The following is a 27,508-nucleotide window of genomic DNA, read 5'->3' as shown; positions in this document are numbered from 1 at the left end:
GTAAAAGGCTTTAATCAAGGAATCCTTTCAAAATAATGAGCTGAAATTATATAATTTAATAATTTCTTTTTACCTTATTAATTCTTTATCTTTAGCGTGTGTAGCTTAGCTTTGGGTAGTCATGTCTTTGCCTGTCCACTCCTACTTTGAGGGTGATGTGAAAAATTTAATTTTGGCTTTGATCATCTGATACAATCTTCTTATATTAATATTAATAATACATGAGTAATAAATAAAAAAGCTATGCTAGCTATAAAGTGCATGTTGTTTTTACCATTTTTCTTTCTTTCTTATTTTTCTGTAGAAATGAATAAAGAAGTGGTGCAGATATCTTTTTTTGGGTAACTAGGGGGCTTAGGTTACAGTAGCAAGTAATGTGTAAAAATCAAGACATATTATTCATTTTACATAGTACATACAGACAGTACGACTCACAAAACATAATTATCGATCACCACCAAAAACTATAACAAAATCCCTTAATCTTCATCTTCAAACCAAGCAAAGTATCACTATGTCTTTTCAACAACACTATGGACGTGGAAGTGAAGCTAAGGGAATGCATTTCAGCCTAACAATTCTACCTCATGAGTTGCAAGATCAAGAGCTTGTAAGCATTATTTCTATTCATTCATTGTTTCCATTTTTTATAGCATGAATAAAAGAGGGTTTATAAAGGGTAATTACATGAAGATGTTTTCTGTGAATTTATGGTTTAAGTGAAATGGAATGTGAAATTTGTGAGATTTGTTGTGGTTTAGGTTGGTAATATGTGGCTCTACCAATACTTCCATTCCTAAGCTTGTCTTGTTGGTTTATTGTATGTTGGATAGCTGAAACTCAAAGAGGGTGGATTATGGGATAATCTAGTTCAAGAGTAATAAAATAGACAACACGAAGTAGTATGGGATAATCTTAATTTGTTGATAATAACCTTTAAAAGGAAAAATAATAGAATGAATAAAATAGAGCTTATAAAGGGTAAACATGAATATGTTTTAGTTTTGTTTTTCTGTTTAGTATTTTCTTCTTCTTGAAGTCAGTGTGTTGTTGGGATATTTGTTTGGTTGTTAGGACTAAATTTTTGGTATGTCAATGCCAATATTTCTCTATGTTTATTGTATTTGTCCACAATTTGCATCAATCTGTTAGTGTGTAGACCTTGTTTATTTGGAACTTAGTGGTTTTTGAAAATATGATTGCAGATGGTTCCAAGAAATTTTGTGGAAAAGTATTGGAAAGGAGTATCAAATCCAATATCTCTAAAATTTCCAAATGACTCCGAGTGCAAAATGAATTGGGTACTACGTGATAATGATATTTGGCTTCTTAATTGGAAAAAATTTGCGCGGTCGCTTAGATGCGGCGATCTTTTAGTTTTCCAATACAAAGGAGGGTCTGATTTTCATGTCATTATATTAGATGACAGTAAATTGGAAATTGACTATTCAAGTATGAGATTCAACGATCATCAAGATTCTTACAAACATTGTAAACAAGAAGAAGAGAGTGATGATGATTGTGTTGAGATTCTAAATAATATGAATGCAACTCAAGGGACAAATATGAATGCAACCAAGCAAAAAGTCTCAGGCAAGTTCAACTACTTCATTTGATTTATTTATATTTATAGATGAAATATGTATTTAATAAGTTCTTATATTTATCTCAAATTTTTGTGAATATCGTGTGTATATGAGGTGAAAGTAATTGTTCAAATGCTTCATTCAAGGTCAAAATTTGTGGTTATCCTTAATTGTTACCATGAAAATGAGTTAATTTGCTTTATCAATTTCACCTATTACTTGAAAGCATGTTAACTTAATAAGTATGACTTTAAACCCAGCAGTAAGTTATGTGCACCACATGTTTTACTTCTATTGTTAGTGATATGTTTGGTGTCAATACTTTATAAATAAATTATTCCAATATAAAATCAGTTGATGTAGGTGCTGAAGCCACTGAAGAATCAAGTGATGAATCGAGTGATGAGAGTTCATATGAGAATGAAATGCCAAAGCAAGCTCGACGAAGGACAACAAATGGCAAGAGAAAAGTGAGTATGGATTTTGACACCACCCAACCAAAATTCTCAGGTGATTTTTCTCTCTTTTTTTGGTAGATTTAGGCTTGTCTGTTACTCTATTTTTAAAAAATAAATCACTTGTTTTTACAGAAATAATTACTTTTTAAGAGTTATTCAATGGTTTGTTGCAATTTTTTGTCTGAAAATGTCTTGATGAAGTGCCTAAATTGAGAAGCAGTTTTAGTTAGTTTTCTCTACAGATCATTTTTGGTAGATACATCTTATATAAAAATGTGATATATTTTTTTAGGTAGAAAAAATATGTGATTTTAATTATGATAAAAAAATATATTTGCGATTCTTAAATCTTCTAATCATAATCTTGACAAGAGAAAAATTAATATGAATGCAAGCAAGCAAAATAGGTTAAAATTTGTGGTTTCATGAATTAATATTTTGTGTTTATGCAGATTCAGAAGGTCATAAGGTGATGAAACATAACACATTCAAGATTTATGTGAACAATTGCCTATACCCGGTAGGATTGATTACTATGTATATGTATAGACAAAGATGTTAATTAGAAGTACATATATAAATAATATTATCTTTTTATTTGCAGGATGTACCAAATGAATTTATGAAAAGAGGATGTCATGAAAATCTTGTGGAGTTGAAAATAGGGATACAATCATGGTTCATAAAAGTGAATTATTATCCTAGTATCCGTGGCTGTAGATTCGGTAAAGGTTGGAGAAATTTTGTGGAAAATTGCAAAGTGAAGTTTGGAAATACTTGTCTCTTCGAGCTGATTGATAAGGACAAATTTGTGTTTAAAGTTTCAATTGTTAGATAGAACCAATTAGTTGGTTGATTCCTTTATTTCAATGTACTAAGTAGATGTTTGTGGTGCAAACTAACTAGATGTTTAGTTGAACATTTTTATGCTTTGTATTTTGCTATTGTAACCAGCCATATTTCATTTGAATCTAATCAGCATTCTAAATAGTGTTAGAAAAGCATATTTATAAGGAACGATATCATGAGTTTCCAAACATCGACTTTTAACTCCTTTGCTAAGTACTTAATCTAGAGTAATCATCATTTTGGAAGTGAATGGTTTATGCTAGAGTAAACTCATGATATCGTTTGCATTGAAGTTCTTTGTTTGTTTCTACACGTGGTTAGAAGAAGACAAATAATTTGATAAGATCTTGAAAGCGACGTTCCTTCAAAGAACAAAAAACTGATCAAAGTCTCTCAAACTGCTGACTCATGTCCTTCAGAATTATCTTCCTTGAGAATCTGATTCCATCAGAACTTGTTTTCATCAGAGTCTTCAAAACTTAATACATCTTCTAATAAGAGCTTTTACTTTTTTGTTGATTCAGATCATCTTCTAAGTCTTCATAACTTCTTTTGAGTACCAAAATACTTTCCTTTGTGTTTCTAGCTTGATGTATCAGAACCAAAACATGACTTTGAAGTCAAAATTTAATTATATGGTCCTACACACTTGAACACACGTTATGCATGCACACTTGAGCACATACTCAATGTTTTTTCATACATTGTTGTCATCAAAATCCTAGAGACATTGTTCTAAAACCCAATTTGGTAACATTAAAGTGATTTAATTTTCATCCATCTCACTTTGGTCATTACCATTTAATCAATCTCCATTTGCTCTAAATTCTTTTATCCATCCCCTTGTTCTTCATCAATTTCATCGATCTCCTTTTGGCAGCTCTTTCTATGTTCTCAATGGATAAAAACAACTTGCTCAGTACATTAGCACCAGGTTACAAATTCTTCCCAAATGATCTTGAGTTAATTAACTATCATTTGAAGCGAAAGTTACCCGAAATCCCATAATTTTACAAAGTAAGTACGTTAATATATATCTATACATCCATATTTAATAGAGGGTCTATTTTTTATTGAATTGAATGTGCCGATTTTATGAAAGTATACATATTTCTTTTTTATTTAAAGTGAGAAAATATTGTCGGGTCTAATTTTAAATAGTTTACAAAGTTAGAAGAGTATATTTATAAGGAACAATATCATAAATTTCTAAACATCAACTTTTACTCCTTTACCAAGTATATAAGGCTATGACTGATAAATTAGCTAATAGTTTATAGGTGATAATTGATAGCTGACAAGCTACTTGAAGTGTTTGGTAAAATTAGCGGTTCAACCAGCTGATAAATGTAAAATTACATAAAATGACATTTTTAATTCATTATAAAGTTTATATCAATTAATGTTTAATGTATTTAAAAATTAAATTGTTAATTTAATATTATTATTAAATTAATTTTTAATGACTAAATGTTAATTTATATTTATTTTCATTTGCCTAAAAAAATAGATATAAAGTGTAAAAAAGTTTAAACGTAACAATAAATAAAATATAGTTTGTACAAAAAAAAATATGGTGAAGGTAAACGTAACGTTCTCATTTTTTTGTTGGAGAAAATCATTGTCCTTGTTCTTATTCTCTACAATTCTGATATATCACACAAATAATATGTCATTTCGCAAAAAAAGTGACATTAAATATTGAAATAGTTGCACAAAAAAACGTAACAATTGTAACAAAAAAACTTAAACGTAACGGTAAAAAAATTATATTTTTCTATTGAGAAAAAAATGGATCTTTCATTCATAAAAAAAAATAGCATTCATATTTAAAACATATGTATTTTACTTTATAATATAATAAATTATTAAGGGTAAAAAATGGAATTTAGTTAGACTAATAAGCGTAAAAATGGAAATAAAAGTGAGAAGCTATAAGCTATAAACTCAAACGCTACTTGGAATGGGTGACCTTCTGGGAAGTCCTTGTGTTGCACCTTGTAACGCCCTACTTCTATTAGAGCGATAAAACATGCGAATAATATAAATATTCAAGAAATAGACGCTACGTCATCAACATAATCCAAACAACAGACATATATAAAAAATTTCAACAATTGCAACGGATATAGATCATACATCTCCAAAATATACATGTCATGGTTGATGGTAAATTACCCACCATTCTTTAAAGGTAATTTAGAAAAACCTTAAAAAAAATTACCATCACAGTGCTTTTCAGATCACAGAGACAAGCAGTTATGCTTGTTAAGGCAATAACTTGTATTAAAACCGGTTCATTCAAGGGATCCTTTCAAAATAAAGAGCTGGAATTATATAATTAACCATTTCTTTATCTTTCTTATTTGTTTTATTTTATTTATTCATCAATTGTCTTGTCTCATTACACTTGCACATAATGTCATCTATTATCTGATATATAATAACTAATGAGTGTAAGTGTAACCATAACATAATGGTGTTTTACATAACCTGTAAAAATCATAAAGCATCTTTCTTACTTTCTATATTCTACATTCATAGCACCACCATATCAAAATCCCTTTAATCTTCATTCAAGGTTAAAATTTGTGGTTATCCATGAATATTATCATTTTGTGTTTATGCAGATTCAGAAGGTCATAACACATTCAAGATTTATGTGAATTCCCTATACCCGGTAGGATTAATTGCATATAATATGGTTACTATGTAGATATATAGACAAAGATGTTAGAAGTACATATATAGATAGATCCAATTAGTTGTTTCACTCCTTTATTTCAATGTACTAGATGTTTAGCTCTACATTATGCTTTGTATTTTGCTACTAGAACCATCTACATTTGTAATGTTTTTGGGTTGTTTTGAACTTACGTGTTCCTCTCAAGCTAGGATTCCTTTAAAACGAGATACAAATATTTTAACGCAAGTAAATATATCTTATTTGGCTTATATCTTCTATCTTTCTTAGGTTTAATTATACAATGGGTCTGTGTAATTTGCAGACTATTTGATTTTAGTTCATGAATTATGGATATAGGGTCATAAACAATATGAGATACATATTACCAAAGACTAATTTGAACATGAAAGCTCTTTTACAGAGACCAAAACAAATTAAAAATGACTAACATAAACAATATGAGATACATTAAAAATGACTAACATAAACAATATGATAGGACAGAACAACTCTAGTTGTCCAGTGTTTGATTTGTAAAACTGTTTCGGGTACAGGATAAACTGGAGGCAAGGGACAGGACAAAAACTCATATTTTTGTCCCTCATCAAACCACAGCACAACTTTTTGTCCCACGTACAAGTTGTCTAAGATACCAAAATAGCATTTTGTCCCTCAAAAATCGTATAAAACAAAAAATTACTCAATGCCATAAAAAATTTATCCTGTGCTGTTCTGCCTTGTGTTGTACTGTTCTATCTTGTACTGTTCTGTCTAGTACTTACTATTTTGCAAACCAAACACACTTAGTGGTATACTTTTAGGGGAAAAAAATAAAGTTTTTTCTTCTTCTTTTCTCCAGAAGTGGTTGTGTCGAGGACACATTTCCCCTTCTACCAATAAAAATATTAGAAGTTGTACGATTGTATCGGTTATTTCAAAAATTAAGTGAAGGTGAGAAAAATACAAGACGTTGAATTGTGCTGACTTTTTTTAAAAAGTATTTTTCTTAGCGTTTGAATAAAACAAAGCAGTTAAGATAGTCAGAGAGAGGAAGACAACAGAACCAACTATCGTGGTTCACCTCATAAACCAAGGTTAATATAATCTTCTTGCACTTCCTAGAGATTTTTAACTATAACCACATAAAATTACAACTACTCAAGCACAGAAATTTGTGACTTCTTTGCCTCACGCAAGTGGACTTATATAATAAGAATTTAACAAATAAATGAGATTGTCTTTACGCTTTGTACTCAGAGAATGGTAAGCAAAACTTAAAATTCAAGTAACTTGACACTAAGAAATTCCAAAAGATAAAGTTTGTACGAATTTTCTATGTGTTTGTGCGCTTTTGAATTTGGCGGTTTTGCCACTTGTAAATTATGGGAAGTCTCGTAAGTTCTTCGAGCTACACAGGTCTTTATATAGGGGAGAAATGATAGAGCCGTTGTTTGAAGAGTGTCAACGCATCAAATTCGTCCTTAAGAAGCTGTGATCAGTTTTTTTTTTGTCTCTAATGGATAATGTCGTTGAATAGTATTAGAGTTTCCTTTGCTTCTTTTGGAATGATTTGTTACATTCTCTTTCCCTTTAATTATATAGTCTTGCACACTTGAACACACATTAGAGTACCCAATTTTTTTGATACACTATTATAATAAAAATCTTAGAGACATTGTTCTAAAACCCAATTTAGTTCAACATTAAAGTGATTTGATTTTCAACCATCTCACTTTGGTCATCACCATTTAATCAATCTCCATTTTCTCTAAAAAAATGTATCCATCCTTTTGTTCATCATCATTTATCATGGTATAATAAATAAAAAAGCTAGGCTATATATGATGTAGCTGCTGTTTTCAGCTTAAAAAATGATCATGATATCATAGTGCTTTTCACTTTTCAGATAACACAGATACACAGTTATGCTTGGTATGGCAATAACTTGTAATAAAACCGGTTTCTTGAAGGGATCCTTTCAAAATAAAGAGCTGGATTGGACAGGCTTTTTCTGCATTTTCGTATTTTCTACATGTCACATGATGCCTAGAAAGACTTGTCAAACTCAAATCTAATATCTTTTGGTTTGGTGTACTTTCTATTCTAACTTCTTCAAGTTCTACCACATAAGCAAAGCTAATCTCTATCTCTCTCCATCTAAAGTTCTTCATTTCATTTTTCTGAGTTTCTTTCTTTCTCTACCCATAAAGTCACAACACAAAGCAACAATGTCATTTCAACAACAACAACACAGCAACGGTCTTCACTATGGGCGTGGAAGTGAAGCTCATGGAATGCATTTTTATCTAACTGTTCAACATCGTCAGTTGCAAGATCATGACCTTGTAAGCATTATTATTATTCACCTTCTTTCTTTCCATTTTTTTTTTTATCATTTAGTCAATAATCTTTTTAATAAGGAAAAATAATTGAATGAATAAAAGAGGGTTTATAAAGGGTAAACATGAAGATGTTTAAGGGTTTATATTGTTTGGTTGTTAGGAATCAATTTTTGGTATGTCAATGCCAATATTTCTCTATGTTTATTGTTTCCACACATAAATATGTATTTGTTCTAGACTTCAAATGTGGATAGATAATGTCTCAGCACAATTTGCATCAATCTGTTAGTGTATAGTATAGACCTTGTTTATTTGGAACTTAGTGGTTTTTGAAAATATGCTTGCAGATGGTTCCGAGAAATTTTGTGGACAAGTTTTGGAAAGATGTACCAAATCCAATATCTCTAAAATTTCCAAATGATTCTGAATGTAAAATGAATTGGGTACTACGTGGTAATGATATTTGGCTTCTGAATTGGAAAAAATTTGCAAGGTCGCTTCGATGTGGTGATCTTTTAGTTTTCCAATACAAAGGAGGGTCTGATTTTCATGTCATTATATTAGATGACGGTAAATTAGAAATTGACTACTCAAGTATGAAATGCAACGATGACCAAGATTCTAACAAGATTTGTAAACAAGAAGAAGAGAGTGATGACAATGATTGTGTTGAGATTCTTAATGATATTGCTACTACTTCTACTGCCCCTGAAGGGACAAATATTGACAAGAGAAGAATTAATATGAATGCATCCAAGCAAAAAGTGTCAGGCAAGTTCATCTACTTCATTTGATTTATATATATATGAAATATGTATTGAATAAGTTCCTATATATTTATCTCAAATTCATTTGCATGATAGAAAGTAATTTGTTCAAATGCTTCATTCAAGGTCAAAATTTGTGGTTATCCTTAAATGTTACCATGAAAAATGAGTTAATTTGCATTATCAATTTCACCTATTACTTGAAAGCATGTTAACTTAATAAGTATGACTTTAAACCCAGCAGTAAGTTATGTGCACCACATGTTTTACTTCTATTGTTAGTGATGTTTGGTGTCAATACTTTATAAATAAATTATTCCAATATAAAATCAGTTGATGAAGGTGCTGAAGAAGGTGAATCAAGTGATGATGAAGCCACCGAAGAAGATCAAGAAAGCGATGAATCGAGCGATGAGAGTTCATATGAGGATGAAATGCCAAAGCAAGCTCGACGAAGGACAAGAAATGGCAAGAGAAAAGTGAGTATGGATTTTGACACTACCCAACCAAAATTCTCAGGTGATTTTTCTCTCTATTTTTGGTAGATTTATGCTTGTCTGTTACTCTATTTCTTTAAAATTAAATCGCTTGTTTGTATAGAAATAAATAATTACTTCGTAAGATTTATTCAATGGTTTGTTCCAATTTTTTGTCTGAAAATGTCTTGAAGTTCCTAAATTGAGAAGCAGTTTTAGTTAGTTTTCTCTACAGATCATTTATGGTAGATACATTTTATATAAAAATATGTGATTTTAATTATGATAAAAAAAAAAAAGGGTTAATAGTGTTTTTCACCCCTGTAATATATGTCATTTCCGGTTTTCGCCACTATAAATTTTTCGGTTTGATTTGCACCCTCGTAAAATTTTTATTTTCCAGAAAACACCCTTAATAGGCCATTCAAAAACCAAATTTTTTTTTGAAAATGGCCTATTAGTGGTGTTTTCTGGAAAATAAAATTTTTACGAGGGTGCAAATCAAACCGAAAATTTTATAGGGGCGAAAATCGAAAGTGACATATATTACAGGGGTGAAAAGCACTATTAACCTAAAAAAAAAAAAAATTGGTTTTCCGAAAATCTTCTAAAAATAATCTTTAAATCAAATGTATAATAAATAGTTAATGCCTAAACTTTGCAGGTAGTAAGAAAGTAGCCATGGTGAAGAAGGCTAGAAAATACCCAACTGTTAATGAGAATCCCTTTTTTGTAGTTATAATGACACAATCTTACACCAATGGCTATTTCTTGGTAAGTTTGCTATACAAAGTATCTATGAATTTAAGCTTTAATTAATATCTCTAATAAACTATGATTTGAAACAGTGGGTACCAAGTAAGTTTTCAAGAGAACACTTGAACAATTTTAAAGGAACTGCAACAATAAGGGTTGGTAATGAAAGGAGTGTGGAAGTGAGTTTGAGGTATTATGATACCAAAGATAAGTCTTGTGTGGGTGGTGGTTGGAAAATATTTAGGGAAAAATATAATTTGCAAGTTGACGATGTTTGTAAATTTGAGATGATTCAACGGAGACCTTTTTCATTCACCGTTACTATTACTCGTGCCAGAAATGGACCAAGTGGTAAGGGATTACTAGGTTTTTCTTTCTTTTTTATTTGCTTTTTTGTATGTCTTAATTTTTTTAATTGATGTTTGATATCAACATCTAATTTTTTCTTTATTTCATTTATCAAGAAGGGGTCCCTTGTGGTAACAATGTTGTAAAGCAGAAAGACATTGAAGGAACGTCTTCTGGGAGCCGTCCAAAAGAGAATTTTCTTGATGGTATTCTTCGAATTATTGTAAAGTTTTTCTTCTTCATTTGGTCTTCAAACTTATGAATAATTTATGAGTTTTTGGACTAAGTTTTTGATTGTATATCCTTAATCTATAATTTTAAATATCCGTGAATTTGAAATGATTTTTCTTTATGTTGTTGAACTTTTTGATAGTTAGTGATTGACCTAAGTATTCAGTTTCTTCTTTTAGCTTAGAACCTAACTATAAATCTAATCAAATATCTCTAATTTTTTTGGGTATTACAAATATTAGATTAGATTAGATACTACCATTTTGTGTTTATGTATGTACAGAAGGTCGTGATGTGATGAAGCATAACACATTGAAGGTTTTGGTGAAGAACAAAGCTCCGGTAGGATTAATTACATAAAATATGGATACTAATATATATATATATAGATGTTAGAACTACATAATAAATAAAGAATATTTTTGTTTGTATTTGCAGAGTGTACCAAAGGAGTTTATGAAAAAAGGAAGTAATGAAAATATTGTGGAGTTGAAAATGGGAAGAAAGTCATGGTTCGTAAAAGTCAATTATTATGAGAGTGTTCATGGCTGGAGGTTCAATAAAGGATGGAGAAAATTTATGGAAGAATGCAAAGTGGAGATTGGAGATACTTGTCTCTTTAATCTAATCGATGAGAGAAAATTTGTGTTTGATGTTTCAATTATAGGAAGAACCCATTAGTTGTTTGTTGTGTTGTTCTTTAAGATACTAACTAGATGTTAAGTTGAACACATATTTGCTCTACAATTTTAAGCATTGTATTTTGGTACTATAAACATCTGTGTTTGATTTGAATCTAAGGAGAATCATGTCAGCCTTTGGATTTTTTCTCTATGATTGTTTGTTGGTAATGTTTTTTGGGAAACAAGGCGTGAAGATCTTTTAGTAAATGCAGATATAATATTTTTTACTATTAGTTAAAGGAATTGTTTGATGATTTTTTTCTCCCTTTGGTTTGTTTTTGTCTCTTATAATATTTATGATGATTTCTTAGACAATATGACTTACTTGCTTCTGATATTCATATTTCATCAAAAACCAGTCAAAATAGTTACAAGATTTTCTTCCTTGTAAAGAAATGAGAGTAGTGTTACTACCTAAACAAACAAGATTTCTCCCTTAAATGAAGAGGCAACGTTACATTGTTTACCTTAAACATACCCAAATAAATTGGGACCGGGGTTTTCATGGGTCCAAGCGGCCATCAATGATGAATCAATTCCACAAAATCATTTTCTTCTTCTGTAAACAAGACATGGATGAATTTGAATCTGGTTTTGGTTGTTTTGAAATTACGTGCTCCTCTCCAAGTAGAATTCCTTTAAAATGAGATACAGATATTTTAACGCAAGTAAGTATATCATATCATATTTGGCTTTTATCTTCTATTCTTCTTATCTTTTCTTTCTAGTCGTGGTAAAAAATATACCTTTTCTTTTTCTTTTAGTGTTTTGTCCTTGTATTTTGATTTAGTCCCTTTAATATTGTTTATGTTGAAATGCGTCTTTGTGTAGACCATTTGATTTTAGTTCATGAATTATGGATATTTATAGGGTCATAAACAATATGAGACACATATTACCAAGACCAGGCCCCGACCTTGAGGGTGTGTAAGGTACTCAACTAGGTCGGGCCTCCACATGCTACGGACCTCTAACGAAAAATTAAATCTAATATCCAACCCCTACTTAAATAAAAAATATATATGTTATATCATTTTCTTTCTTTAGTACACGTTTGAGTTTTTTTCTAGACTCTAGTTTTCCTTTTTGTACATAAATCGGATCCTATCAAACCACCCCTAATTTGTATAATCACTTAATCAGTCAATTTAAAAAGCTATTTCATTGAAAGAATCACAACAATCATTTTTTCTTCGCATAAACCATTCGTTTTACCCTTTTCTACAACAGATTTAAAAGACTAATTTAAACATGAAAATTCTTGATTATTTAAAAGATTAAGTGATTTTATTTGCTCTAAATTCTTTTATCCATCCTTTTGTTCTTGATCAAATTTATCGATCTCCTTTTGCTAGCTCTTTGTATGTTCTCAATGGATAAACACAACTTGCCCAGTACATTTGAAGCGAAAGTTAGCCGAAAATCCCATAATTTCACCACTAATTCATAACGTTGATGTTTTACAAATATTCTCCTCAAGAACTAAGTTTTAATAGAGGGTCTATAACATCTCAGATGACTTTAAGCATTGTCGATTGACCTTACAAATCAACACGAGTTTTTCAGCATGTTTTGTCCACAAAACATGCTTACTGGGAAACTTCCCAGTAGGTCATCCATCCAAAAACTACTTCAAGTCAAACACACTTAACTGTGGAGTTTTTATGGAATGAGCTACCAAAAAGAAAATGCATCTTGTTGATATAGGTAGTACCAAACAATTCTTATAAGTATTCCTTCAATCATGCAGTCCCATACCTGCACAGCCTCGGGATCCATCTCATTCCGGTGTGATTCGGTTCGTCTAGAAGCTGTCGAGAGCCGCTCATTGTCGTGCCTTGTGCACCGACGACCACTCACCACCCTCGTTAGCCTTGAGTGTCTTTTTTTTTTAATTGAATGTGTCGATTGTATGAAAATATACAATTTGTCACTTGATTGGTTTTCTCATTTGTTGGGGTTTCGCCGCCTTTGCATTCGGTGGTATTTTGGTGTTTTTTGGTGGATATTACGCCTATATGCAAAATCTTTGTAGTTTTTTCACCACCTAAACGTCTTGCTAGAGTATTGGTTTCAATAATATTTAGCGATTAAAAAAAAATATAATTTTTCATTTAAATTAAGAAAATATTGTGGAGCCTAGTTTTAAATAGTTTACAAAGTTAGATTAGAGCATATTTATAAGGATCGATCTCACGAATTTGTAAACATCAACTTTTAATTCCTTTGCTAAGTACTTAATCCAGAGTAATCATATCATTTTTTTATAAGCAACCACTTTATTAAATGGCAGGACAAGACATACTCAACCCCAAATTAAACGAGTACAACTAGAGATAGAGCCCTTCACGGCCCACCCGAAAAAATTAAAAAATTGACGACCGTAGGTTTAATTTGCGAAATTTTAAACAATTTTGCTACGAATTTAGTGTTCTGCAGATCTAAATCCCCACTAATTGGTGTAGTGACCCATCTGAAAAATTAAAAAATTAAAATTCATAGGACTATTTTGCGAGGTTTTAAACAATTTTTCAACAGTATTTTAGGTTTTCGGCGGTTCTAAAAGTGACATATGTGATTATTTTTCATGCTTATACTTGGTTGGTTAGCGAAGCTTTCAAGACCTTCTAATTTTTTGGGGTTTCAAATATCTTTTATATTTGTCTTGTCAACTGAAAATTCCCCAATTAAGAGTTGTATTATAAAAAAATAATTCATAATTTATAGCATTAGTAAATTGTGTAATTTAATTTTTTAAAGCATCAACCCGAACTTTTTAGTCAAATTTTGCAATTTCAACTTCATGCTTAATGCTTATTACTACTTTAATTTTATGTTTACATATTATTGTTTATAGTTTAATTTGGCGGCCCATTCAAACTATTTTTTCTGGCTCCGCTACTGAGTACAACCGTCAAATACATTTCAGATGGTTTATACATCAACTAGAGTAATTTCCAAACATCCATGTCAGCATAACATTGAGGTAATAGTCATTTCAATCCGTCATCGTGAGCATAATTCAGTTGACAAGAACATGCATTATTATATGTAGAGGTCGGGGTTCGAGCGTGGAACACTGCAAATATTTACCTTGAAAAAGGTGAACTTTAGCCACTAGACTACTTGACCAAAATAAAAAAGTCATTTCAATCCTGAATGCATAAGGAGTAGTCATAATAATCTTAATGTATCAAAATTTCAAAATAATCCTTAATTTTGTACTTGATTATTTAAAATAGTCTATAACTTAAAATAGTAGTTATTCAATGCTGACATTAACTATAATCATATAGACACCAGTTTGACAATAAATAAATATTTATATGACAATACGTAAGTATATTGAGAGACTATTTTGACGAAACATTTTAACGTAAAAAACTATTTTTATTAACATAATGCAAAAGTAAGACTATTTTAAAATTTCGAAACATTGAAGATTACCTATAACTACTCGCTACATATTTAAGGACCAAAATGACTATTTTTTATATAAAATTATTTGTATTGATCGTACGGACATTATGACTTACTAGTCAATCACGTTACTTATATTTTCCATTTTCCTTTACATAATCTTCATCTTCACAAGCAAGCGTGATGTCCTCTGTTCACCATGGGCGTGGGAGTGTTGCAAAGGGAATGCATTTCTATCAAACCATTCAACTTCGTCAGCTGCAAGACCAAGAGCTTGTAAGTATTTTCAACTGAATTCATTTTTATGCATTTCTATCAAACGAAGTTTGCTTCTTATTGAGAAACTAAAAACAATAACCATCTATACTTTGCTGCATTAATCTTCATTGCTAGTTGAAACTCATTGGTTTTTGAAAATGTGCTTTCTTGCAGATGCTTCCAAGGAATTTTGTGGAGAAGTATTGGAAAGGAGTTTCAAATCCAATATCTCTAAAATTTCCAAATGGATCTGAGTGCAAAATGAATTGGGTACAACGCGGTGATGATGTTTGGCTTCTTAATTGGATGAGGTTTGCACGGTCACTTAGATGTGGCGATCTTTTAGTTTTCCAATACAATGGAGGATCCGATTTTCATGTCATTATATTAGATGATAGTAAATTAGAAATTGACTATTCAAATATGAAATGCAACGATGACCAAGATTCTAACAAGATTTGTAAACAAGAAGAAGAGAGTGATGATGATGATTGTGTTGAGATTCTTAATGATATCGCTGCTACACCTCAAGGGACAAACATTTACAAGAGAAAATTTAATATCAATGCAACCCAGAAAAAAGTCTCAGGCAAGTTCATCTACTTACTTTTTGTGTTTATTTATAGGTAAAATATGTTTTTAATTAGATTCTGTATTTATGTCGAATATCAATGATTCTGGTTCATTAAAACATGTAAACCTCAAAATGACCCTTACGATAAACATGATATTCAATTTCAAAAGTACTCTGGTAAAATATGTAAACCTCAAAATGTGATATTTTTTTATATTGAAACACCGTCATGTGTCCATGGTCTAATGAATAACGTGTAGCAAATTCCTTCCAACTCTTTTCAATCAAATTTGTCATCAAGAATCTTGAGAAACATTGGCTTTGACAAAACACTTAGTGAAAGCATTTGGAACTCTCAAGCCGGTGATATTTCTAGATCATGTATTGATCGATTCAACGATGATTGAGGGTCCGTTTGTTTTAGATTTAAAAAAAAAAAAGATTTTTCCTTATATTTTTAAAAATGAATTTTTTAGAAATTTACTCAAAAATAGTAAAAGTTATTTCAAACTCGTTTAGCATAAGTTAAAAATGTGATTTTGGCATGCACTAACTTAAATATTCATGGTTAGAGTTTTTACATAATCACATATTTTTTCAAAATGTCATCTCTTAAAAATGATTTTTATGAAAAACTATTTGAAATAGTTTTTTTTTAGAAATTTTTTCAAAATTTTAATATCCAAAAAAAATTATAACAAAATGATGAGATACTTAGAATTGCATTTTAAGATAAATTATTCAAACAAATTTTTCATTTGAAACTTTCCTTAAAAATTTCTTTGTTAAAAAAATTATAGCAAAAAAATATTACGCTATAAAAATCTATTTTAAAAAAAGTTGAAACAAACGGGTTCTGAATCAAATGACTAGTAAATATCAAAATTTTTTATTTTTCATGATAAAAAAAAAAATGAACCGGTTAAACCAACCACAATTGAGTTGTAGTTTAAAGTATAAACTTTAAACAAAGCTAAGCAATGTTCTCATCCATCTGCAAATTATCTCTCACCATGTAGGGTTGGAAGAATGCATATGCATTGATAAGAGAATTAAATACAGAGAGAATACCGAAACATAAAGAATAACAAACTAAACATTACTGCATTAGTCGAAATATTGATATGATACTGATGAGAATTCCTACGAAATATAGTTTCTTACAAATCATAGAAATAACATAACATGAATAAATGTTCTTGAGTATCTCTTTCAAATGAAACTTTAACTAATTTTCTTTTCCTCATCAATCAACTAAAAGCATCAAGTGTCTCCAATCTCCAATTTGCAATCATTCCAACTCCTTAAATTTTCCACGTCATTCTATATGTCTATTCAAAAAAATCATCAGGTACAAACTGCAAATGCAAACAAATATATCATTAACTAGACATATGTAGTTTTATAATTATAACATCTCTATCTATATATACACAAACATACACATAGTTACCACATTTTGTGTAAGTAATTAATCATACCGGGTAGGAGGAATTCACAAAAAGCTCGTATGTGTTATGTTTCATCACATTAGAACCTCCTGAATTTGTTGAAGATATCTCTTTTTCATAACCTAACAAGTTATAAAAGGAATTTAAGAAATTAGTGAAAAATTGATTAATAAATGTTGATCAAATATCAATAGTAAAAAACAACAAATTTTAATAACAAACAAATAATGAAGAAAGTAAGAAAAACCTTGCAATTTGTTAGGGCTTGGTTCCTCTCTAACTCGAGAAATAGAAATATCAAATGAAAGTGGTTCGGATTGAGTCATCTCAAACTTACACACATCACCAACTTGCAAGTTATTATCTTTGGTAAATAAATTCCAACCTACATTCAGAATAGAACATCTTTTACCATAATCAAACTTCACATTCACCTTCCAAGCTCTATCCTCACCAACCCTTAACCTTGCAAACCCTTCGAACTCGTTCAAGTATTCTCTTGAAAACTTTGTTGGTATCCACTGTTTCAATTCTTGGTTTGTTAGAGATATTAATTAAAGCCAAAAATTAGTAGACATTTTAAAGAGTAAACTTACACATAAACGGCCATGGACATAACTTCGTGTCAATTTAAGTTCAAAACTTGGATTTCCATTATTGGATTTCTCATTAACCACTCCAGTTATTGAACACCTCTTTGCTTTCTTAGTCATGCTTCCTTTGTTAGTACCTACACATAGTGAATGTATATTCTCATTAATTGCAAGGCACACAATTCAACTTTAGAGATTTAAAAAACAAAATATTTTCTATTTATTTATAACAATATTTTTTTTAATAATCTATAAAAATAACAATTTGTGATAGAAGCTATTTAAAAAAGCTTAATTTAAGAATTTTCTTTTTGTGGTCTCATTTTTTAATAAAAAAAAGCTGTAACAAAGTGAGGAAAAAAATCATAAAATGAATAATTTGTTTAAAACTTTGAATTTTATAAAAAATGTAATATAATTATTAACAATAAAATTTGAGATAAATTGTCGTTGAAAAACCTAAAAAGAAAAAATTGTCCTTGAAATCATATTTTAGGTTCATGAGTCGATTATGCCTAAAGAAGGTATTAACAGCTTACAATATCAATTCGAAAACGGTTACCTCTAATTAATTTTGTAGACTTTGTGTTAACTTTAAAAATACTTTTTTTTCTCCTTATTGTTGAATGCAAATTAAAATTTTTTTTTTTAAAATAAAAGTGTTTTGTTTTAAAACCGTTCTCCTTATTGAGTTCGAGAATTGAAAAAATGTACATCCAGTTAACCCTCTTAGAATTATTTGTTCTGAAAAATGAGTTTGAGAGCATCAAGTTGTACAAAACATGAATTATAACAATCCCCCCCTCCCCCTTTTTTAACAAAACTTAAATTATATTCGCGAAATATTTCATTGAAAAAACACATAAAAGAGGTGATGAAAATTTTTTGGAAACAAAAAGGCGAAGAAATTTTTTAAAATGAAAAGTTGCTATATTTATATATGAAGTAATTATAAACAAATTTAACCCAAATAAAATATAAAGAAATCAAGGGTCATCAACCTTACTTGCACTTTTTACCCTATATCCTGAAATGGTGTACACGAGGCACACTACGAGGAGAGGAAAATAAACGCAGAAAGAGAAAAAAAAAATGTGAGTGAGAGAGAGAGATGGACCGATGAGTGTGGATAGGGGCTGAACACGGTGGCAGGTCGTCCGAAGTTGTGGTGAAAGCAGGCGAGAAGAACAAGGAGACTGGAACGGATAAGGCCGCCATGGAGGCTGACGGCGACGACGAAGGCTCCGACTGCCGGTAGGGATTAGGAACCTAGTCCATCTTAGCTGCTCTCCTTCTTCCTTCTTTTCTTTGCCTTTTTAATGAACATGGCTAATGAGTTTTATTGGGCTAGATGAATATATCTCACTTATATCTATTTTATTTAGATTTTATGACGAAATTAACAAATAATAGAACACATAATAAAAATTAAACTATTATCACTTTTTTAGTAAAAAAATTATATATGTTATGTATAAATCAAATGAAGTAGATGTACTTGCCTGTATTTTTTTGCTGGGCTGCAGTCAAAAAAAAATTCTTGTCAATGTTTGTTCCTTGAGGTGTAGCAATATCACTCAAAATCTCAACACAATCATCATCACATTCTTCTTCTTGTTTAAAGTGCTTGTTAGAATCTTGTTCGTCGTTGCATCTCATACTTGAATAGTCGATTTCTAATTTACTATCATCTAATATGATGACATGAAAATCTGACCCTCCTTTATATTGAAAAACTAAAAGATCTCCACATCTAAGCGACCGTGCAAATCTTTTCCAATTCACTAACCAAATATCGTATCCACGTCGTACCCAAAACATTTTGCACTCAAACTCATTTGGAAGTCTAAGGGATATTGGATTTGATACATCTTTCCAATATCTCTCTGCAAAATTTCTTGGAATCATCTGCAAGCACATTTTCAAAAACCAATGAGTTTCGACTGTGATCGAACCAGTAATGAAGATTAATATGTAACAAATCAGTCCATACAGAGCTTGCTCTAGCTTTAAACGGGGCCCCCGCAAGTGGACGGTGGGATTGGTCCCCTCGGATTAATGGATTAAATCGGATACCGAGTTTTCAAAAAAAAAAATGTAACAAATCATACATGCTTGATTTTTTTGAAGGGTAAAAAATTTGGTTTGAAAAATGGTTTTTTATCTTTCTTTTAACAAGCAAACTTCATTCAACAATAAAAACAAGGTTAATACACCACCATGATTGAAGTAAATTGAGTTGGAAAGGGAATAAATATTAATGCAAAGAAAAATCAAACAATGAATGAATAGGAAAATGTGTCTTTTTTAGTAAAGAAATAAATGAAACGGTAATTGTTGAGGATGCTTTAGAAAAGATTAATGAAAACAATGAACGAATAAGAAAAAAAGCTCAAATTATGCTTACTAGCTCTTGATCTTGCAACTCACGAAGTTGAATAGTTCGGTAGAAATGCATTCCCTTAGCATCACTTCCACGGCCATAGTGAACGCTGGTGTGTTGTTGAAAAGACATGATGCTTAGAAGATGAAGGATGTTTGAATTTGGCGGGTTGAAACTAACTCAACATTATAAAATCGGTTTCTAAAGTAAAAAGTGACACTCATGTTAAACTCGTGTTCAATATAGATATAAATAGTGGATGGTTCGGATATAAATGTAAATTAACAACCCTTGTATATATGTGAAAATGTAAAGCAACACACTATTCGTCTTTCTCCTTACAAGAAGTCGCACATAACAAGCACAACTTCACACCATACGGATGAGAACATGGATTTCAAATTTTATTGTATTCCACTTTCAACTCCCGATCTTATATGTGAAAATGACATTTGGTTATTTTTGAGGCAAGAGAAATGCTATGAACATTCTCATTACAATACTCTCTTTAACACTCGCTATTTTATTTGATGAAATTTATGTGGATCTCACCACTTTATGTGGGATCCATGTCTAAAGTGTGAAACCACGTGAGTTTCATCCAATAAAAAAGTACGTATTATAACGAGTGTTAAAAAGTGAGTGTCTGTAGCACTCATGTTAAGTAAATTTGTACAAATTTTCTTTCAAATTGTAAAATGGTTGTATGACCTTTTAAAGTAAATTTCCCCCTCTCTCACATGCGCCCATGTGCTGCTTGTTGTGAAAGAAATCTTCAAAAAATATCAAATTTAATTATGGTGTTCTGCTTCAAAATATTTATGAATTAGCTAGCTAATATAGTAGTAGTACAGCACAATTATTATGGTAACCACAGCTTCAAATATCAATTGCCTCTGAAAATATGAACATTAAGCACAACATCTTCCCTCTTGATGAGCTCAAAGACACATGCATCTCCACCTTTCAATTTATTTTCTTCCCAAAATACCTTCCAACCTCTACAAAACTGGCCTGATTTCATGTTCGAATAACAATGCAACTTTACAGCCACAATTTCTTCCCAAACTTTAACATCACCATCTGTTCCTTGTTATCCAAGTAATTTGTTATGAAGGAATTTGGTACAAGCTGCATCAAGTAAGATTTTAACAGTTAATGAAAATTGAAAGTATAACAGCACTTTTTGGTTGCATAATGCAAAATCTTCATTATAATAAACATTACCAATCTAGAATGCCCTCGTTGATTTGGCATAATATCGACCTTGAAAAATGGATATTTGGACTTGAATTTATCAGCTTGATTCTCAGCTTCATTCGTAAGGAATTCAGCCTTTGTCCGCAATGAAGTTTTTTGGGTTGCCTTCTCTTCTGTCATAACGCGACAAAAACAAAATAGTTTATTCATTATTATGCATCGCGTGTAATTTTGAACCATGTATACAAAAACTACGATTAAGGACTCAATTTGATTCCTCAAAATTTATTTGCGGCCTGATTCTCCCTCGGAGAGAAATCAGTCCCAACTACTCAAAGAGTTACTATAACTAGTACTTCGCCATATGTGCAGAACATTGATGCTAAAATTTACCTTTATTTGTCATAATAGTTTCGCTTTCAACATCCGAGAAGTCTTTGTCTCGTTGAATTGATTCTAAAGAGAAAAATATGCAACCATTATAGTTTGAAGATAAACAAGGTAATGAAGGAAAATACTTCAAAGGAAAAAGAAAAAAAAACAAGTTGGATTACCTTGAGGTGAAGGGGAGTGTGGATCTTCCTCAAGTCTAAATATTATTACTTTCAAAGTAAGGTATTGGCTTTTGGTTAGTTCAAAAATACACACATCCCCAATTTTCAACTTGTTGTGTACTGCAAATTTCTTCCATCCACCATTAATTTTTGCTGAACAATATTTAGCATCCCAAACTCTCCCATCCAAGAGTTGAAGAAGAATGTCACTTTGCTCTTTCTTCATATGATTGTTAGCAAATTGTGATGGGACATACTGCATTTTAATTTTGACACATACCACTTAGTTTAGTCACATTTTCTTTTAAAATATATAACCAATCATTATACTCCCTCTAAATTCTTTTTAACGGTCGTTACTGTAAGTGTTCACGTCATTTTTAAATTTCAATGCATATACTTTGGCTTCAAATGAAGATATTAACATAAAAATCAAAATTTATCAAAGACTCACCAAGGAATGGCTATAAATATGTGAAGACTTCATGGTAATCCTGAAAGAAGGATTATTTGATTTGAAGCTTCTAACTCTATTTAACTGCTCCTGCTCTTGGTATTGCTCTTGTTCTAGCTCGTGCTTTACTTTTCGGAATTCAGCACTAGCACCCGTATCCTCTAGGAAAATGAACAACATAGATGTTTATGAACATTAGACTTCAAATTTTCACCGGATAAATTCAAGATAAAGAATGAATCTATTCATAAATTATACCACTAGATTGGACATGATGCTTAGGCAAGTTTTGGAATCTCGAGCTTGTTCCAACACCTTCACTTGAGTCACTTCTCAATTTCTTATGTGGTTGAGGACACATAATTGGCGATTTTGGTCTAGTTTTCTTCTTGCATGAAGGTGACTTGTCCAAAATTTCAATGGAGTCCTCGTCACTACTTTGTTGGTCAAAGTTGTTTTGTTCATGTTGATTGCCATGGAAAGGATATTCAATCTCAAGGGTACTCTTGGAAAATATATGCACCACAAAATGAGAGTTTTCTTCATATTGAAATAATACCATGTGCCCATGATCTAGTGAATAATATGTAGCAAATTCTTTCCAACCCTTTTGAAACCAAATATCCCCATTGATTTTAGTCGTGCACATTTCCCATTTTTTGCCATCTGGAGTCTTGAGAAACACTGGGTTTAACATGTCACTCATATGGTCCCTAGTGAAACCTTTTGGTATCATCTACAACGCATGGAATTGCGTATGTTAGCATACATATAAAGAGATTCACAAGCAATGCAAGAGAAAGAGAAATGTTAATAAATGTCATAAAGACACGTTGAGTGTAAATTTTATCTTACGATTTATGTATTCAACACATTGAAATTTTAACATGACCCTACGAGAAATTGTTCAAATGTCTTTTTATTCCCATTATCGAAGGGTTAATTTTTGTCTATTTTTGCTTTTCCCTAAGTTAAAACTTTTAGAGAGAAAAATAATAAGCTAAAAAGATATAACAAAATGTACTAAAAACTTACAACCTTTGTGCCATCATAAAGTGAAAATTCAAAAAAGAAAACAAAATGTGAAGGAAAAATGTACTAATAACTTACAAGCTTTCCATCTTGAAGAATTGGTGTGGTAATAACTCTGAAGAAACGAATAGTAGAAGCAGAGAGTGTATGCTTATTTCCCCTTTTGCTAGTCATTGTTGTTGAATTTTTATCCCTCAGTACAACTCTGATTGTATTGTAAAAGAAAGTGAGATTCTTGATATTAAGACCACAAACGTTGACTAAAAAGATTAAGACCACATATAGAAAGGATATAAACAATGTAACACCCACTTAATGAAAAATATAAAATAACAATTAATGGCTTTGATGTTAGATAATTAAAAATAATAAAACACCGCCTTAGTTTTGGAAGTATATTTATGCGTTATAAAGCAGAGCAGTAATCACTGTTGAAGTCTTCTCCTCCACATCAAATATGAACCCAAATATCAACAATACCAACCTCAACCAACATAGCACAAAAACAATTTTTTATTTTTTATTTTCTAATAAAAACTAAACTTTTTAACTCATTACCTTTTAAAGGGTTGTCTAACAAAAACAAATTTCTTGCTTCTTAAGAAAAGTATCATCTAGAATTAGGGTTGGTCATGCAATAATTTCTAGTCTCACTTATCCGATAAATCCAACAATCAAATGAAATCGTTGATCAATTTGGTAATTGTTAAAATGCAAAGAGTGATTACAGGTTCCGTGAAAGATACCAGAAGATGGTTTAACGGCTCGTTATGGTAAACAAAAACTAAATCAAAATACCATTGTTCATCGAAATAAAAGAGAAGAAGAATAACCTTAATAGAGGATGAATATTTTCTCTAAAACTTGAAACACTTCACTTCAATTCCAAGAACTCCATAAGACTTTGTATTCCATTGATTTGCGTAGCTTTATTTTCTTCAAAATCTTTATATAATACAAATCTTGTGCGGCCTCTAATTCATATACGCGTAGCTTTATATAATAATACACAACTATGAAACCCTACTGTTTCTCTTCAAAGTTCAAACACTAGTCTTCTTTTCTTTTTCGGCCCATACAATTGTATGTCTTTTTACTGTGAATCTTTCATAAAAATATATATATATTCTTCTGACGAATCTTTTTATTTTAAATATTTTTTGACGAAATATTATACATATGTTTAAGATATCGGACTGTTTGTCCTCGTGATATTAGCTCAGTTGGTTGGGACAATACATAAAATATGTTCACACCCTGGTCACTACAAAAAAAAAAAAAAAAAAAGATATCAGACCGTTTGGATTGACTTTTTTTTTTTGACAAAAATAAACGATATTCATTCATTCAAATTGATAGAGTACATTGATACAATACAAATCCATATTCGCTAAAAACAAAAAGGATGGATTTATGAACAAACTCACAGCATCCATGTTATTAGCATAAAACGACAAAGTACATATGCCTACAAGTATGACTATATTCAAGTCTCCGGAATACTCATGTCTCTGGATCTGCAACGTTGACGATGCCAAAGTCATTGATCGAATCTGCACTTGCTCAAAGCTAATCTTTCAACCTAAATCAAATAAACAACGCACTAAGATGAGAAATAAAAAACACACCGCACAAAGACGGGAAATCAAAACAAACAGAGTCGTGCAAAGACGACGAAATCACAAAAACAAACGAAAGAAAACTGAAAATATGTGAAATCACTTATTCGATTAGGATATAATGAAAAACAACTCGGAGGGGTGATTTTTGGGTCAAAATTGACCCTAAATCACCCCTCTGACACGAAGGAGAAACTGTTTCGATTGACTTATTTTTTTTGTTTATGTTAATAAATAAGGTTTTATGTATATTATTCATAAGTATCTCAAGGTATTTATAAAAAATAGTTTATGAAGATACCATTTTCATTAATGAAAACTTATGAATTAACATAAAAACTTATTTAATTGATAAGCTAAAAAAAATTATATCATATACAAATATTGTTCAGAACTGAGTCAAGACCCGTCAAGACCTAACACGGTGTCTGGTTCAACTAAGGATCACCTATGCCGCAAAAAGCCGCAAAGTATCAAGAAAGTCGATATGATCCCTCCAATTATAATCCAACAATCGTTCAACCAATGTCTTGTAAAGGGCACAATAGGGTGACGTGATACTCGACGCCAATATGGACCCTCCAATTATAATCCAATGGTACGTAGTTCGACCCATGCAATGTAAAGGGCGAAACATAGTGATACTCAGGGGGGGCTATAAAGATGATTGGAGGAATCCAAGGGGAATCAAGGTAAAGAGCTCCACACAACTTATGGACCTATAGAACCACACCTTATTCTTCTACTAATCTATTAAGAAAATTGTTGTTCGCACTTCATATAAGGCTAAAAACAACTCAAGTGCCGATTGAGTTTTTTTTTTTAAATTGCAATGGCAGTTAACTGCCGATGGAACCTCAATAGTTAACTGTCGTCGGTTCATATCATCGGTAGTTAACTACCGAAGGGTCATTTTGGTCATTTACAGATGTTTTTCAGCCTTATATGAAGTGTGAACAACAATTTTCTTCTCTTAACCTATGGAATGGAAACCATCATACCTTGGGCCGTCTTAACAAGTTCGTAGGCCCATTTTTAGTTTTTAAGAGAAGTAAAAAAAATTAAATTTTGGACCCAAAAAATAAATAAATAAGGCACTATATAGAAAAATTATTAAAAAGTACACTACAATGGGACTTTAACCCATGACCACACAGTCAAACATGAATGGTCGCGCCACTGAAGCTCTCTGATCAGTTTGAATATTTCTCACTTTAATTGTATATAACTATTATTTTAGTGTATTACATATAAAAAAAAGTATTTTGGGCCCAAAAAAATTTGAGGCCCAATGGCATAGCCCAGCTTCGACGGGCTATGGCCGGCCTTGATCATACAAGTGGAAGTTAAAGAACTTAACTGAAAAACGTCATATCCACCCTCGCCTCAGGAAAACTCTGCCTCAATAAGGGAATAGTTAGGATAGATTAAGGAAGAAAGGGCTCAAGCCTCATTGAGAGAAGTCGTCGTCAAGCGACGCATCGATGCGAGATGTGATTAAAAGGAAATCCCCATATATTTTTTTTAATTATTTTAATGAGGTGTTGGGTTTTAATTAGCTGGGTGTAAGAATGACGTATTAGATGAGAGTTCACGTAAAAATTTCTCTTTTTTAGTTTTTTCTTTTCTAGTGGTGACAAACCAACAAAGCATAAGGACTTTTATTTGGACCATTATAACCCATTTTTTTGTAAAAAGAACCTCTAAATTATGTTATTTTTGCAATAACTTTTAATTTATTGAGGACTTTTGAGGATTTTATTTTGACAAAATTGAAGGAAAAAAAAAAATCCTTTTAAAATATAAATGTTGTCCCAACTTTTTTTGTTTGATTTTTGGTATAGTTTTGTTTTGGCATTGCACCCATTGTTTGTGAAGAAAACCTTAGAAGTAACAAAGAAGAAGAAATCAGAAGCAGTTTCCTCCCCCAATCTATTTTTTACATCTTTGCAGTGCACATCTAGGTCAACCCTACGTAAAGTAAAAGTCAAATGGTAACTATAGATATATGGATGGTTATAGCTTATAAATAAGGGTTAAATATGTTTTTGGTCCCTATATTTTACCCTCCTTTAAAGAATAGTCCCTACATTTCAATAAATGTTTTTAAAATCCCAAATTTTTACTCCGTTAGGACAAATAGTCCCTCCCGTCAATTCTGTAACGCTTCAACAATATTGTTTACTTTCATCTTCTTGTTCATGCTTTTCTTCATCAGATACCACCACTACTATCTCTTGCTCCTTAGATCTTCTCTCTACCAACACCACCAAACTTACTACCACCGCACCAAAAACAAAATAGGCCCACAAATTTTCGTAAAAATTTTGTCAAAGCCTATCAGTCACTCTCCTTTGTACCTTTATATTTTTCCAGATCCAAAAAATATTCCACACTATAAATTTTGTCCTTCAATCTTATTAGCTCCCACTCTCTTTGTTTTCCGATCCGACCTTGCACATCAACCTGTTCCCCTTCTCTCTCGTCCTTGGTCCTTTTTCTCCTGTCTCCATCGCCGACGGAGATTTCGGCATCGACCGTGGCCATGTCACATGCGGAGATTCCCTGATTTTGAAACCTCATTTCATGGGTGTTGTTGCGTTTCGATCGTGAAACCTCACTTCCCTTCCTTCAGACTCCTCTCTCTCCGCGAAATTTGTTGTATCTGCGAGGTTTGATCGGAATCGGGAGAGGCTTTAATGGTGGAATAAAATTAGGCGAGAGAGGGGGTGATAAAGAATTTATGAAGTGGGGGGACAGAGAGGATTACATAGGTGACTGGAGGGAG

At 31.4% G+C, this 27,508-nt stretch overlaps 4 protein-coding genes across 5 annotated transcripts; 3 read left to right on the top strand and 1 right to left on the bottom strand.

Annotated features, from left to right (window-relative positions):
- The first annotated feature begins 514 nt into the window (after window positions 1-514).
- Window positions 515-2,882, top strand: LOC112418283 (putative B3 domain-containing protein REM4). Its single transcript, XM_024774598.1, has 5 exons — window positions 515-610; window positions 1,206-1,593; window positions 1,941-2,096; window positions 2,497-2,564; window positions 2,649-2,882. The coding sequence occupies exons 1-5, from the start codon at window positions 515-517 to the stop codon at window positions 2,880-2,882; spliced, it is 942 nt and encodes a 313-aa protein (XP_024630366.1).
- Window positions 2,883-7,692: 4,810 nt separating this feature from the next.
- On the top strand, window positions 7,693-8,715 carry LOC120577998 (uncharacterized). The gene is made up of 2 exons (XM_039830084.1): window positions 7,693-7,924; window positions 8,269-8,715. The coding sequence occupies exons 1-2, from the start codon at window positions 7,808-7,810 to the stop codon at window positions 8,713-8,715; spliced, it is 564 nt and encodes a 187-aa protein (XP_039686018.1). The 5' UTR covers window positions 7,693-7,807.
- Window positions 8,716-8,962: 247 nt separating this feature from the next.
- LOC120579732 (B3 domain-containing protein REM9) lies at window positions 8,963-11,294 on the top strand. 2 transcript variants are annotated; one of them, XM_039832461.1, is made up of 6 exons: window positions 8,963-9,207; window positions 9,829-9,938; window positions 10,013-10,271; window positions 10,388-10,474; window positions 10,783-10,841; window positions 10,938-11,294. In XM_039832461.1, exons 1-6 carry the CDS (start codon window positions 9,123-9,125, stop codon window positions 11,178-11,180), a joined length of 843 nt encoding a protein of 280 aa, XP_039688395.1. In that variant the 5' UTR covers window positions 8,963-9,122; the 3' UTR covers window positions 11,181-11,294. The 2 variants fall into 2 exon arrangements, with proteins under 2 accessions (XP_039688395.1, XP_039688377.1); XM_039832443.1 differs by having other exon boundaries at window positions 10,385-10,474.
- Window positions 11,295-16,765: 5,471 nt separating this feature from the next.
- On the bottom strand, window positions 16,766-27,267 carry LOC25482710 (B3 domain-containing protein REM17). The gene is made up of 13 exons (XM_013611301.2): window positions 27,081-27,267; window positions 23,180-23,361; window positions 22,328-22,805; window positions 22,070-22,230; window positions 21,616-21,871; window positions 21,455-21,517; window positions 21,089-21,234; window positions 20,942-20,992; window positions 18,981-19,386; window positions 17,482-17,615; window positions 17,133-17,406; window positions 16,916-17,007; window positions 16,766-16,792 (listed from the first exon to the last, which is right to left on the bottom strand). The coding sequence occupies exons 1-13, from the start codon at window positions 27,265-27,267 to the stop codon at window positions 16,766-16,768; spliced, it is 2,457 nt and encodes an 818-aa protein (XP_013466755.2).
- Window positions 27,268-27,508: the final 241 nt, after the last annotated feature.

This window comes from Medicago truncatula, chromosome 1, assembly GCF_003473485.1.
Source record: "Medicago truncatula cultivar Jemalong A17 chromosome 1, MtrunA17r5.0-ANR, whole genome shotgun sequence".
NCBI classification, from domain to species: Eukaryota; Viridiplantae; Streptophyta; class Magnoliopsida; order Fabales; family Fabaceae; genus Medicago; species Medicago truncatula.
Note: the sequence above shows the minus strand (reverse complement) of the source record. Positions and strands in the feature narration are given on the sequence as shown.